Genomic DNA, 14,219 nt, shown 5'->3' on the forward strand with positions numbered 1-14,219 from the left:
AGTCACAGGACGGTCCTTCCCCACTCCTGCTGGGGAAGGAAGCCGCCCCAGGCCGCACGCCCCGGGCTGCAGATATGTAGTGTCGGCCCGTTCCTCACTTGCTTCCTGCTAGTGTGGAAGGCCAGGGGCTCTGCGAGGCCCAGAGGCGGCTGAGCGAGTGGGTTCAGGGGCCAGCCGCCATCTCGCCTGCTGGCAGGAAGGTGCCTGAAGTCACCCAGCGCCACACAGCTCTTGGGGCGCTTCCTCGCCATCACGGCCACTCCTGGGGTTTGGGTGTCTGAGGCTGGGGCGTTCACAGGGACCAAAAGCCGTGGTTCTGCTTGTCAGTTGCTTTAATGCCTTTTGCCTCCTGATGGGCTCACAGCCACTAACCTGGCAGACGTGCTTGGTGGCCAGGCAGGGATGCCCGGGGCTGGGATGGGCCGGGGCGGGGGCGCTGACTGGGAGGACTAAGTGACTAAGCCAGCCGCCTTCACTCCTCTCTCTGCCAAGGGTCCCCTTCTCTGTCTGCTTCTTGGTTGCAGGAAGGGGACAGGGCTGCCTCCCCGACACCACCTATCCCCCACCTTCGCCCCCACTTTTACGAGATGGCTGAATGGCAAACCAGCAGTATGGTCTGGGGCTCCCACCTCCCGGGGGGGTCAGGGCCCAGAGGACTTGGGAGTCAGTCCTAACCATGGCGTTGCCTTGGACGGGTGGGCACCTGCCATTTTCCTCAGCTGTAGCGGCAGGGATTGGTGCTTTGGGGCCTCTAAACCAGGCTGGGGAACTTCTGACGCACGGAACCTTCTGCAGGCCAGACCGGGGTGGCAAGTCCCTGTTTCTTTTTTGCAAGCAAGAAGCTTCGCCTCTGTGAACCTCAGCTGTGAACCCCTGCTGCCCGCCGGCTTAGCAGTTGGCCGGTCTTCTCTTCACTATTTATGGGGTGCCCTGGAGGGGGGTGGCCCGGTGCCAGGCTCTGGGGAGACAGCCAAGAACCAGCCCTGGACGGAGGGCTGAAACCGCGGCCTTCTGGGGCCACCTTCACCTGGGCTCCGGCTCCCGGGGGGGCCACTGTGGGGGAAGGGAGGTCTGCAGGGAGGCCACCGCGGGATAAAAGCGGGCACGAGATGCACCGCGCCTAAGGGACTTCTGTTCCCACTCCCACCCCCGGGCGGTGGCAAGCCTCTGGCAGGACCGCCGGCCGTGGTCACCCTGCCAGTTGCCCGCGTTCCAGCCACTGCCGCGCCCCGAGGGGCCGCCTGCCCGAGGGTCAGGGCGAGAGGACCCTGGGCGCGTGCGCCCTCGGGAGAACGTGCCCCGGGGGGCGGGGCGGGGGCGGACAGGGAAGGAGGGAGGGAGGGACCGGGCCCCGCCCACCTGCAGGTGGCGGCGGCCGCCAAGCGGCTCTGCGTGGGGGCCGGGCCCGGGGGCGGGGCCTGTCGCGCGCGTTTCCCCCCCCCCCACGTGTCCCTGGTCCCGGGCCCTGCCCCCGGGCCGGGTGTTTATAACCCGGGATGCGCCACGCAGCCGGCCCTGCTCCGCCGCCCGCCACCGCAGCCCGGGCCACGGTAAGGAGCCCCCGGCCCAAGACTCCGCTCCCACCCCCTGGCCTAGGACACCCTGCCCCCGGGTCCCGCCGACAGCGAGCCGAGGAGGCCGAGGGGACCGCGCTCCAGTCGCCCGTGCAGGCGGGAGCAGAAGTCGGCCCTGAGTGGCCAAGCGCCCCGCGCTCGCACCTGGACGGGAGGGCAGGAGAGCGACGCCGGGGCTTCCTTCCTTCGAGGGTGGGGCCGGGGCGCGAGTCTCGGACAATGCGGGGGTGGGGGGGGGGGCGGCAGGTCAGGTTATGCGTCCCCTTTGCGGGCCGAGGTCTTTTCTAGATTCCCCGTGTCTAGCCCAGCTTCCTCTATGCCGGACCCCCCCAGATGGAGACCTTGGGAGTCCGGAGGGTGGGGTGGGGTCCGGATTCTCTCACCCCTTCTCTGACCTCCCCCTCCTGCCCCGGTCTCTGTCTCCGCCTCGCTTTCTCTGCGTGAAACCGGAGTTCCCGCCCGACCTCTGCCCCTCTCCCCGGGCCTTGGGCGCATGGGCCCCTCCCACAGCCCCGAACCTCAGTTTACCGCGGGCAGATGGGCAGCGGGACGCGGAGTCTTGGTTGTGACTGCGCTCCTTCCCCCGCAGGGGGCGTCAGTCTCTGCCTCCTGAAACCTATTAGCCTTCTCCGCCCGGGGGTTGGGGGCGGTGGCCGCGCCGGGTCACGGTGCCCGGTTTCTGGCTGGCACTGGACTCCGGGGCTGTGGGAGGGGCCGCTCTGCAGGAAATGTCCGCCGTCCGGGTTGCTGTTGCCTTTGGCCCCTTGGGCGGCTGCGCCCTCCGGAGAGGGAGGGTCATTGTGAAATGGAGGAAACTCCTCTCCCATCCCGCCAGGGCTCTTCCTGAGGAGGTCCCGTGACCCGCCACCTCAGTGTTCCTTTCTGCGCAGTGGGGGCGTCTCCTCCGGGGCATCGCGGCCCAGAGCTTGCACAGAGTCAGGCAGGAACAAACCTGTTCTTTCCCCAGGGTCGGATCAAATAGGCCCTGGGCTTTGATCTTTCCTTCCCAGCCCACGGCTGGTAACAGGGCAGATTCTGGAGCCAGCAGACCCAAGCCCGGAAGGCAGGCACGACCGGGTGAGACCTTGGGTCAGCTGCCAGCTTCCCAAGCCTCAGTTTCTCCGTCTGTCAGAGCTGGCACAGGCTCAGCGCTCAGGAAGCAGGAAGACGGCGGGGCAATCTCTGTAGACTGTTGGGAACTGTGGCTGGGTCCATTCACTCAGTAACTGTCTGGGGCATGCCTCACCACGTGCCATACAGGGGACATGAGACCGGAGACCGGATCTCTACCCTCCTACGGAAGCTTCTAGTGAGGAGACCGTAGACAGAAAGGGCCACAAGCGGAATGGATGGGTAGGGCGGGAGGAATCTTCATCCTACAAACCCTTCCCTCCTTCCATCCCCCCTCTCAGAGCCCAAGCAGGGGAGCCAGGGGGTGGGGTGGGGACCTGTCCCAGTTGGAGCCATCTGTGCACTGTGCTGAGAAGCACTTCTCATTCCGCTCAGTACAAGTTGAGTGATGCAGGCTGCCCACTGAGCACCTAGACCCTGGGCCAGGCACCGGGTGGGGCAGAGCAGGGAGGCCCCCACTCTGTATAGTCCAAGTTCCCCCGGGGACTCACAGGGGCCGCATCAACTGGCTGCCTGCTCTGGGCTTTGTGGTCGCTTGGCTGTGATGGTAGCCATTTCCCCTGACCTGGGGCCCCAGGAGTCTGACTCACGGAGGGGAGCCAGGCCCAGACTTACCTGCTGTGCAAGCACTTTCCCAGGTCCCATTTCTTCTTAGCCTCATGGGTCCTGGGAGGCGAGCCAGGACAGCCAGATGCCTTTATTGGAGCACAGAGCCCCTGAAGAGAGTGCCTTGCCTGTGGGCGCCCATGTGGAAAGAAACTCATTGGAATTCAGGGTCTAAGCCTCTGAGCTCTGCTGTAACACTTTGGGAAGGGTTGATCTTCCAGGCCCTGGTGCGTCCCACCCCCCCACCCCCCGCCCAGACTTGGGGAGGCGCCCTCCCCAGACTTGGGGGTAGGCCATGTACCCAACAGGCTTTGTAATATTATTGGTAGGATCAACGAATGAATGAATGCACTCTCCGCCGTGTGCTCCAAATGCTCTTAGAAGTTTGCCTGTCTTTTACCAGAGTCTGGTGAGATCTGCTTAGTCTCCCTACCACCTGTCTCAGGGGCTTTTCACCAGAAGTAGAGACTCAACCTTCCCAGCCACGGCAGACTCCCCAGTGACCCCTAACCCTGGGTGGAAGATGTTTGCTGGAGTGCCACTGTCCCCGAGAAAGCCAGTGTTCCCGATTTGATTCTCAGGCCCCAGGAATCCCGCTGCTGAGAGCCAGCTCATTGTCTAGCCTAGGACAAGCCCCTTGACCTCAGCTTCTCCCTCTGTCAATTGGGAAGAAAATCACTCACTGTCTTACCAAGGATGTGCAGACAGATGAGCTGAGCCCATCAAGTGGATGATCGGGCTGAAACCCGACAGCGACACCTCCTGGTCAAAGTTTGGAATTGCAGCCTAGCTCTGTCAGACACAAAAGAGGGCCCCAAAGTGCTAGGACCTCCAAACCCAAGAATGAGGAAACCCCAAAGTCAGAGAGAATTCTTCCGGCTTAGGCGGAGCTAGGGTTTTTAAAAAAAAAAAAAACTAACGAACCCAGATCAGCAGAGTTAGAATGTGAGGGAGGGGTTCCAGAAGAACATTCGCCAAGCTGTATCCCTGACTCGCGGAGAAATACACTACTGGTTGGTGATGCTTCATTGGGGGTTTTGGTTTCTGGAAGACAAAAGTGAAGGGGAGGCGATCTGTGGTCTGCGTTCAGCCTAGGCTTCAGTCCCAGTTCTGGCGTCTGGCAACCTGAGACCCGGGCAAGTAGTTGACCTTTTCTGAGCCCCACGTGGTAGTGATAGCTGGTATAATTAATTTTTAGGAATAGTCTCCACCTTGAAATGGCACCTGTGTGGCACCGAACAGAGTATCTGCTCTTGTCATCGTTCTAGCTTTGACGTTTAGGAGCCCACGGGTTTCATTAGAATTGAGGAAGTATCCAAGGCTGGCCTAGCAGGTGCATGGGAAGCTGGTGGGGTGGCCCGGGCTGGGGCCACGGAGAATGCCACCTGCCTGGGCAACTCAGACCAGGCTGGTAGGCGTCTTGGCATGAGGCCACCTTCTTCCCTCCTCCCAAGGTGTCCGTCCTCCGGGGAAGGGTGTCAGGTCTGGCGTGGGAGTGGGGGAACACGGATCTTCTCGGCAATGGGCACGTGCCTGGGAGCTGGGGAGGGGGGCAGGAGACTGCCCTGGGCCCTTCATGGAGGGTGGGGTGGGGACGAGGGTTTGCTAGACACCCCCCCCCCCACCAGGCAGGCATCCCAGGGTCCTGGGGTGTCAGAACCAGAACGGCTTCCAGGTAGTGCCGATGGCTAGACTGAGCCCTGGAGAGTGAGGGACTGGCCTGAGGTTAGCCGTGGCCATGGTAAGGGGAGTCTAGCTTGGTGCCCAACTCTGGCTCCTCCCCGCCTACCCCCCACCCCCCCGCCCCAGCATCTCACTGAATCCTCACTGTCGCCCGTCGACTGGTGGGCTCTTCTTACCCCCGTTTAGCAGGCGAGCAGCTGAAGCAGCCTGAGCCCAGGTCTGGAGGACCCAGCCCCTGGGCTTTACCCGTAGTGGGTACTCACTGGACTGTACCCCCCCTTCCTGCTCCTCTGCCCATCTCCCGCCCCCAACTCGAGGCCTCAGCTCTTGTCAGTTTCCACTCGCGGAGACAGACATCAGTGTCATCACACAGCCCAGGGACCGGGCTTGCTGGGGGAGGAGAAGCTTCACCGGTCCGGGGATGGGGGGTGGGGGCGCTGGGAAGACGCCAGGGTCAGATTGCGTCATTTCCCAGCCCACCTGCCCCGCTAATCTCTGCACACACAGGCCCAAACATCCCCCACGCGCGCGGGCGTGCACACACGCGTTCATGCTCCTGGGCACACAGTCCTAGATACGTGCATTCTTTCACACAGCTCAGACCTCGGGGCCAAGGTCCTCGGTGGGCATGCAGGCACACAGCCTGGCAGGCAGGAGGGGCGCGCCAGTTTCTGGATGAGCGCGTGCATAGAATTCTAGGCTTCGGGGGGACTTAACCCTCCTCTTACGGGCAAGGAACTGGCCTCTGGACAGTAGAACAGAAGCGTCGTTCTGAGTGCCTGCCAGGTGCCCGGCACTGTCCGTGAGATGGTCCCTGTCCTCGCGGAGCTCACAGTTATGGGAGTGGGGGTACAATTAGAATGCAGTGTGCCTGTGCCGTGATGGGACCACGGGGCAGAGGGGGGCGGGCACAGTCTGTCTGTCTCCGTGGGGCTCCCTCTCCCTTACTCCGGTGCCCACCTTCTTGGCCCTGCATCACCTGTCCCTGTCTTGAGCCCACCCCAGCCACGCCAGGGTGTCTGAGCCACCTGTGGCTTCCCAGACCACACCTGGCCCCAGCGGTTCCCTTCCCTGGGCCTTGTGCCTTCCAGCAGGGGGCTTCTGGGGCCCAGCTCCTCTGGGGTTGAGTCCCAGCTCTGCCACTTAACCAGCCAAGCAAGGCCTTGAGCAAGCTCCTTAACCTGAGCCTCAGTTTCCCCGTCTCGAAAATGGAGACAACACAAAGGGAAGGGCTCCGCACATGACGGGCATGTTCATTTATGTGGATTGTGGGACCAGCCGGAGAGGCCAGGTTCAGGGTCTCTGGCTTCACCTGGACTGCCATTCCAGACGGCTGAAATAGCTTTCGCTTTTGCAGAGTGGTTCGCCGAGCCGTGAAGTCAGGTTCCAGAAGCCGGGAAGCCGCACGTCCCATCCAAGGTACTTTCCGAGTCCTTCCTGCCTCCTTCCCTCCATTAAAAAAGAAATATTTTTTTCATGTTTATTTTTTTATTATTATTATTTTTTTATTATTTTTTTTCAATGTTTTTATTTATTTTTGGGACAGAGAGAGACAGAGCATGAACGGGGGAGGGGCAGAGAGAGAGGGAGACACAGAATCGGAAACAGGCTCCAGGCTCTGAGCCATCAGCCCAGAGCCTGACGCGGGGCTCGAACTCACGGACCGTGAGATCGTGACCTGGCTGAAGTCGGATGCTTAACCGACTGCGCCACCCAGGCGCCCCTCATGTTTATTTTTTGAGAGAGACAGAGCGCGAGCAGGGGAGGGGCAGAGAGAGAGGGAGACCCAGAATCCGAAGCGGGCTCCAGGCTCTGAGCCAGCAGCACAGAGCCCGACGCGGGGCTCGAACCCACGAACCGCGGGATCATGACCTGAGCCGAAGTCAGACGCTCAACCGACTGAGCCACCCAGGCGCCCCTCCTTCCCTCCAGTTTTGATGGTCTGCTCTTGCCATGAGCACCGTCCCTGGGCCCCAGGGTCAGGGTCTGCTGAGTCACCAGCAAGCCGGGCTGGAGACAGGGCCTGGCAGGCGGTCGAATGCCCAGTGGAGGCAGAAGTCGTCTGCATCCGTCAGGAACCCCCCCAACCGCACTTGTCCATGAGGTGTTCTCCCTTCCGCGTGCCAAGGGCCGCAGGGTGTGCGAGCCCTGGGGCCGGCCAGGGGTCTGCACACAGGATGCGTGTTCTAGTGTCACAGTCGGGCCCTGTCCAGGCTCTGCTGCGCAGGGCTGGGTGACTGGGCCAGCACATCTCCTCCCTGGACTTCCGGGCCCAGGCACAGGGGAAGTTTTCAGTACACGGGAGCCTGCATCTTCGTGGTCGTGATGATGGGGTGCCCCTTGTGGGCTCCCTCCTGTGGAGGGGCGTCCACGGCTTTTCCCAACAGTGCCTAATAAAGGCCTTGACCTTGGTCAGACTCCAGTGGGAACGCCTCTCACCAGACACAAGAATCCCCCCTACAAATGCAGGATGCCGGGGCCACGTCCAGGGAGGCTGGGACCAGATGGTTTGGGTCCAAATCTGGGCCTGCTGCCTGCTGACCGTATGACCTCCAGCAAATGACCCCACCTCCGCGACCCTCAGCTTCCTCGTTAGCAGAGCGGGCATGATAACAGCACCTACTCTCGGGACCTCGTGGAGAGTGCCGGGGGACACAGGGCAGGTCCTAACGGCCCAAAGGCTTAGGGAGAGCCTCCCGGGTGGAAGAAACAGTGGCTGCAAAGACAAGGACACAGGGGTCTCTGGTGCCTCAGTGTAGCTGAGGAGACAGATAAGGCGGGACGCATCTGTCCCTGCTGCAGAGGGTCAGGAAGGAACTCCCTCCGCCCGTCCCCTTCCTTCTCTGGACCTCAGTGTCTCCGTCTGTATCCTGGAGCAGCCGATCACTGAGGCGCCTTTGAAAAGAGTCTAAACTCCCAATGTGCGAGGGCTCGCTGGGGCACCAGGTTGGGGGGGGTGGGGTACGTGGAGGCAGGGACTCTGCACCCTAGCATCCTGTTCTGCTGGGAGGCAGCATTGCATGCTGGGGCGAGCTCTGTGACCTTGAGCCAGCTGCTCACCCGTCTGAGCCCCAGGGTCTGCCGCCCCAACGGACACAACAGCGGGTCACGGTAGGGGCGGGGGTGAGCCACGTGAGGCCCCCCAGGGCCATGCCTGGCAATCTCTGAGCTGCCCAAGGCTTGGGGCCAAAGCCCCGCCCAAGTCTGCAGAGCATGCTGGCCCTGTCCCAACAGCTCAGCCTCCAGCACTTTGTCTACCTGGTGAGGGATCGGCTCCAAGGCGTGCTTCCTTCCTCCCCCAAGCCCCTATCACCCCCAAGCTGCTCTCAGTATTCCCAGGGCCTTCCCCGCGTGTATGTAGGTGTGTGCGTGCAGTGTGTGGGGTTGGGTCCCCCGGGGTAGGGGTGGGGGAAGGGATGAGGCCGCAGGAAGGAACAGCTTCTCAGCTAGGCCTTGAGAACAGGTGAACACCTTGTTCCCATCCCTCTCCTCCCCGCCCCCCCCCCCCCCCCCGCGGCAGCTCTTCCGAGGGCTGAGGCTGCCCAAGGCCAAAGTGGGGGCTGCTGGCCGGTTGGGATGGGCTGGCTCTGAGTCACTCTCCTTCCTCCACGACAACCTCCCCCTCCCCCAGACGAGATGTCCAGCAAAGGCTCCGTGGTTCTGGCCTACAGTGGCGGCCTGGACACCTCCTGCATTCTCGTGTGGCTGAAGGAACAAGGCTATGACGTCATCGCCTACCTGGTAAGGAGGCTCGCAGTGTGTCCGTCTTTCTACCTGTTTGTCCTGCTGTCCGTGAGCTCGCTCTCACTGCCCCCGAGCCCAGCTTCCCCTCCCTAAGCCTGTCAACTGTAGGCAAATACTTCTTGCTGTTCTGCCTCCCTTTCTTCCCCGGCAAAATGAACATCCGTGGTGTCCCCAGGTCTGGGGTGCCCCACAGGGCACCGAGGAGGCCAGCCTGCCTGCAAGGGGCCGTGGGCTCTGGCCTGCAGCGGGGACCATGGAAGGCACACCGTCTTCCTGTTTCCGGAAGCCCCTTGTCAGCACCCAGGAAGTCTGCAAAGATCGTAGACTCCTGCAGTGGCTGAAGGGTTCTGACTGACTAGGCTTGGATCATGGGGGGATCCCTACCTTGAGCAGGGGACGTGGTTTGCTCCCCTCCATTCCTATGGAAAGAGGCCCCCGAAAAGAAGTTTCTGGTCCCAGAGGAAGCGAGGACAGTGCTCCACATAGACAAAAGTTCAGCCGTTGCCAGGAGTGATTGGTTTGCAGTTGAAGTCAAGATACCTAAGAGCGCCCGGTCCCCTTGTCATTCAGGTAGGGGAGGGTGAGGCCCAGGGAGAGAAGCGTCTCGCTTACAGTCACCTGGCAAGTGAGAGCCACCTCCATTCGAGGGGTGTTGTAGACAGCTTTGGCAGGGGGAGAAGGGGCTGAAATTCTTCTCCAGCTCTCCTTCGTGCCCCCGGGCTGATTAGGCCTCTCTGCTGCTGTTTCTCAGGCCAACATCGGCCAGAAGGAAGACTTTGAAGAAGCCAGGAAGAAGGCGCTGAAGCTCGGGGCCAAAAAGGTACCAGGTGGCGGCAGGATTTGGGGTTGGAAGTGGGGTTTTGACCTGGTGGAGGCAGCAGTGGGCATGGCTGCCTCAGGGTTCCTTGTCCCCTGCATCCTTTTCAGTTGGGTCCTCTCGCTTCCAAGAGTATGGGCTCGATTCCTTCTGTTTTCAGGTGTGTGGATGCCATCATCTCCCTGCCTTCCCTACCCACTTTCCCACCACGTCCTCATCCCCCCTGCCCTTCTGTCTTCCTCTTATCCATCCGTCGGTCTGCCTGCCCATCCCTCCTTTATGCCTCTGTCCCTCCACCCATGATTCACTCATCTATCCATCCATCCAACAATCATCCATCCAGCCAACCATCATCCAGCCAGCCGGCCATCCATTCACTCATGTATCGCCCCATCCAGCCAACCTTCTTCCATCCATCCATTCATCCGTCCACCCATCAACTATCCATCCATTCATCTGTCCATCTATCTACCCATTCTCTCATCCATCCTTCGTCCATCTACCTGTCCATTCCTCTTCTATCTCTGTCCATCATTCCACCCATTCAACAGAATCAGAAAATTCCAGTTGACTTCGGTGCCCTGGCTGAGCATCTAATCATGTGGCAGGCAGGCCCTCTGTGGGGTGTGGAGCCCATGTAGTAAACAGGGCCAACATGGTCCCTGCTCACTTAGGCTCACAGTGTAAAGTCTGAGCTGCTCCCCGGGGCCGTCCCTGGTACCCTCACCCCTTCACTTGGGCAAGTGGGCAGGGGACACAGCAGGGGTGGTGTGAAAAGCCATCAGCTCACCTGCTTGGTCAGAACTGGTCCCCTCTGCAGGGCACTTCCTTGGGGTTCTCAGAACCTAAAAAGGGGCCTGGCACATACAAAGAGCTCAATTTGCACATTAAAATAATGCAGGAGTCCCATATCCCATCACTGGCCGCAGGTCTAAAACTGGATCTCCCTCATGTCTCAGAGAGGAGAGGGGTTGTCTGAGCAGGAACCCAGAAGGTGGGATAAGAACACTTGAGTGATGGGGCGCCTGGGTGGCGCAGTCGGTTAAGCGTCCGACTTCAGCCAGGTCACGATCTCGCAGTCCGGGAGTTCGAGCCCCGCGTCGGGCTCTGGGCTGATGGCTCAGAGCCTGGAGCCTATTTCCGATTCTGTGTCTCCCTCTCTCTCTGCCCCTCCCCCATTCATGCTCTGTCTCTCTCTGTCCCCAAAAATAAATAAACGTTGAAAAAAAAAATTAAAAAAAAAAAAAAGAACACTTGAGTGTTGAAGATGAGCGGGGCCTTCACATGAGTTGGGCTTTTGTGTAAAGATCTGTCCTTAATTCATTACTCTAGATCATTCTTAACCTTGTGCTCTGAGGATCCCAACTACTTCTATGTATTTGGAATTGGAGTGGGAATTTCTTGCCCATACCATCAGGGTATAGCCTCGTTGCTTTTCTTTTAATTTTCATTTTCTTTCGTTCTTTGAGTCATTAAAAAAAAAAAATAGTTTCTTTCTTTTTTGATTATTTTTTAATGCTTATTTATTTTTGAGAGAGAGACAGACAGAGCACGAGCAGGGGAGGGGCAGAGAGAGAGGGAGACACAGACTCGGAAGCAGGCTCCAGGCTCTGAGCTGTCAGCACAGGGCCCGACGCGGGGCTCGAACTCGCGAATTGTGAGATCATGACCTGAGCCAAAGTCGGGTGCTTACCTGACCGAGCCACCCAGGCGCTTCCCCCCACGAAATGGTTTCATTTTAAGCTAAATAGAGGCTCACAGGAAGTTGCAAATATAATATAAAGAACCCCATGACCATTTCCCGCTCTTGGAAATACTTGAGTGCCCCATAGTTTTGTGGATTACGTCTGCTGATACGACGTTATAAATAAAAGCTGAAATTAAACACAGTAGCCCACTTTAAAAGACCAATATTAAACACATCCTATGTTAACATCAGTGACATTTTCACCTCAGAAAAATAAGTATTTCCAAAACAAAAATGTTTGGTGAAAGCAGGATTGTATATGTTACATTTTTATAAATCTTTCATGTCTGGTTTAGCAGAAGACAGGTGGATTCTTATAGCTGTGTCTCCATTCATTTTGCGATGTGTTGTTTTGGTTGACATTGTGAAGAAAATACGGCCTCATGAGTGTAGCCCCGGAAGAGAGAGGAATATTTTATTTTATTTTATTTTTTATTTTTTAAAATTTACGTCCAAATTAGTTAGCATCTAGTGCAACAATGATTTCAGGAGTAGATTCCTTAGTGCCCCTTCCCCATTTCGCCCATCCCCCCTCCCACACCCCTTCCGGTAACCCTCAGTTTGTTCTCCGTGTTTATGAGTCTCTTCTGTTTTGTCCCCCTCCCTGTTTTTATATTATTTTTGCTTCCCTTCCCTTATGTTCAACTGTTTTGTCTCTTAAAGGCCTCATATGAGTGAAGTCATATGATATTTGTCTTTCGCGGACTAATTTCGCTTAGCATAATACCCTTCAGTTCCATCCACGTAGTTGTACATGGCAAGACTTCATTCTTTTTGATTGCTGAGTAATACTCCATTGTCTATATAGACCACATCTTCTTTATCCATTCATCCACGGATGGACATTTGAACTCTTTCCGTACTTTGGCTATTGTCGATAGTGCTGCTATAAACATGGGGGTGCATGCGTCCCTTTGAAACAGCACACCTGTATCCCCGTGGAGAAACGCCTAGTAGTGCCCTTGCTGGGTCATAGGGCAGTTCTATTTTTAGTTTTTTGAGCAACCTCCATACTGTTTTCCAGAGTGGCTGCCCCAGCTTGCATTGCCACCAACAATGCGAAAGAGACCCTCTTTCTCCGCATCCTCACCAACATCTGTTGTTGCCTGAGTTATTCATGTTGGCCATTCTGACAGGTGTGAGGGGGTATCTCAGTGTGGTTTTGATTTGTATTTCCCTGAGGATGAGTGATGTTGAGTATTTTTTCATGTGTTGGTCGGCCACCTGGATGTCTTCTTTGGAGAAGTGTCTGTTCATGTCTTTTGCCCATTTCTTCACTGGATTATTTGTTTTTTGGGTGTTGGAGAGAGGAATGTTTTAATAGCCTTTTCAGAGAGTTGGGGATATTTTCTGATACTGCACCTAAACTCAGCAAGGGGTGGTTTCTTAAAGATTAGCGTGATGGGGAACTTGACCCTGTAGCAATGAGTTTTTCATGCATCAGAATCCACTGGTGCAGGAGCACCTTGGTGGTCCAGTCAGTTGAGCATCTCATCCCAGGGTCATGGGATCGAGCCCCACATGGGTCTTCTCACTGTGCATGGAATCTGCTTAAGATTCTCTCTCTTCTTCTCCCTCTGCCCCTCACTCTGGCTTGCGTGCTCTCTCACTCGCTCTCTCCCTCTCTCTCAAATAAATAAATAAAATACAAATACATTTTTAATTTTTTTTTTTCAACGTTTTTTATTTATTTTTGGGACAGAGAGAGACGGAGCGTGAACGGGGGAGGGGCAGAGAGAGAGGGAGACACAGAATCGGAAACAGGCTCCAGGCTCCGAGCCATCAGCCCAGAGCCCGACGCGGGGCTCGAACTCACGGACCGCGAGATCGTGACCTGGCTGAAGTCGGACGCTCAACCGACTGCGCCACCCAGGCGCCCCCAAATACATTTTTAAAAACCCTGTCCATCTTGCACTTTGGATGGATTTTTTTTTTGTCTGTGCAAGATTGTGTCACATCATCCATCCACCGATCATGTAAAAACCATTATTTCATTGAGTTATGCAGATCTTCCAAATGTCGGTACATTTCATAAGATATCAAAACATCGCATTTGTCAATCTCGCCACTACCCACGGAAATATTAGGAAGCTGTCAGATGGACGTTGTCCATAATTCTAACTTTTACTGGAAAACCTGAGTTTTCTCATTGGTAACAAATACTCAAGTGTTCCCTGAAGTGACAACAAGGTCACTTCATTTTTGTGAAAATGTCAAACACTCCAGTCTGAAAGACCATGTTTTGTCTGTCACGCTTTCAAGTAAAAACGATGTTTCATGAAAAAAAAAACATGGCTACTTCGGCTTGTAACTCGCTTTGGAAGGCACCAGAGGGACTTCATGTGCATTTCACCTTTTGTGCTTGAGATTCAACGGAAGTAATCCTTGCTGCAGCTTCGAGACCGTTCTTAAGAGAAATCATCGCGGTGGAAACAAGACGTTAGGAACACAGTGGCGGTGTCTCTGCCTTGATTTGGGCTGAGGCGCCAGTGTGAACGCCAACCCTAGTGAAAAAGGCAAATGACAGCTTAGCATCATCATAAAAAATCTTTCCGGGGCGCTGGGTGGCTCAGTCAGTTGAACATCTGACTCTTGATTTCAGCTCTGGTCATGATCCAGGGTCGTGGCATCAAGCCCCAAGTTGGGAGAACACCTGTTTAGGATTCTCTCTCTCTCTCCTTCTGCCCCCTCACCTCAACTTGTGCTCTCTCTCTCTCTCTCTCTCTCTCTCTCTCAAATTAAAAAAAAAAAAAATCTTTTCACTCACTCAGTCTCCTTGAAAGGGTCCTGAGGGTGTCAAGAGGTCTATGCTCTGAGAACCATTCCTTTAGATCGGGGCCTCTCAACCTTGGCACTCTTGGGACGGAGCTGGCTGCCCTGAGGTTTCTGGGATGTCTAGCAGCATCCCTGGCCTTTG

General features: G+C 56.9%; 1 protein-coding gene across 2 annotated transcripts in view; it reads left to right on the forward strand.

Moving 5' to 3' along the window:
* Positions 1-1,452: 1,452 nt before the first annotated feature.
* ASS1 (argininosuccinate synthase 1) overlaps positions 1,453-14,219 on the forward strand; it is a 53,440-nt gene continuing 40,673 nt past the window's right edge. Inside the window, exons 1-4 of one of the 2 annotated variants that reach the window (XM_045042828.1) lie at positions 1,453-1,550; positions 6,352-6,413; positions 8,626-8,735; positions 9,490-9,558. In XM_045042828.1, coding sequence (XP_044898763.1) covers positions 8,631-8,735; positions 9,490-9,558 — 174 coding nt within the window. In that variant the 5' untranslated portion in view covers positions 1,453-1,550; positions 6,352-6,413; positions 8,626-8,630. The remainder of the gene's footprint in view (positions 1,551-6,351; positions 6,414-8,625; positions 8,736-9,489; positions 9,559-14,219) is intronic. The other variant, XM_011288374.3, reaches the window with a different exon arrangement.

Source organism: Felis catus, chromosome D4 (genome assembly GCF_018350175.1).
Source record: "Felis catus isolate Fca126 chromosome D4, F.catus_Fca126_mat1.0, whole genome shotgun sequence".
In the NCBI taxonomy this organism is placed as follows: domain Eukaryota; kingdom Metazoa; phylum Chordata; class Mammalia; order Carnivora; family Felidae; genus Felis; species Felis catus.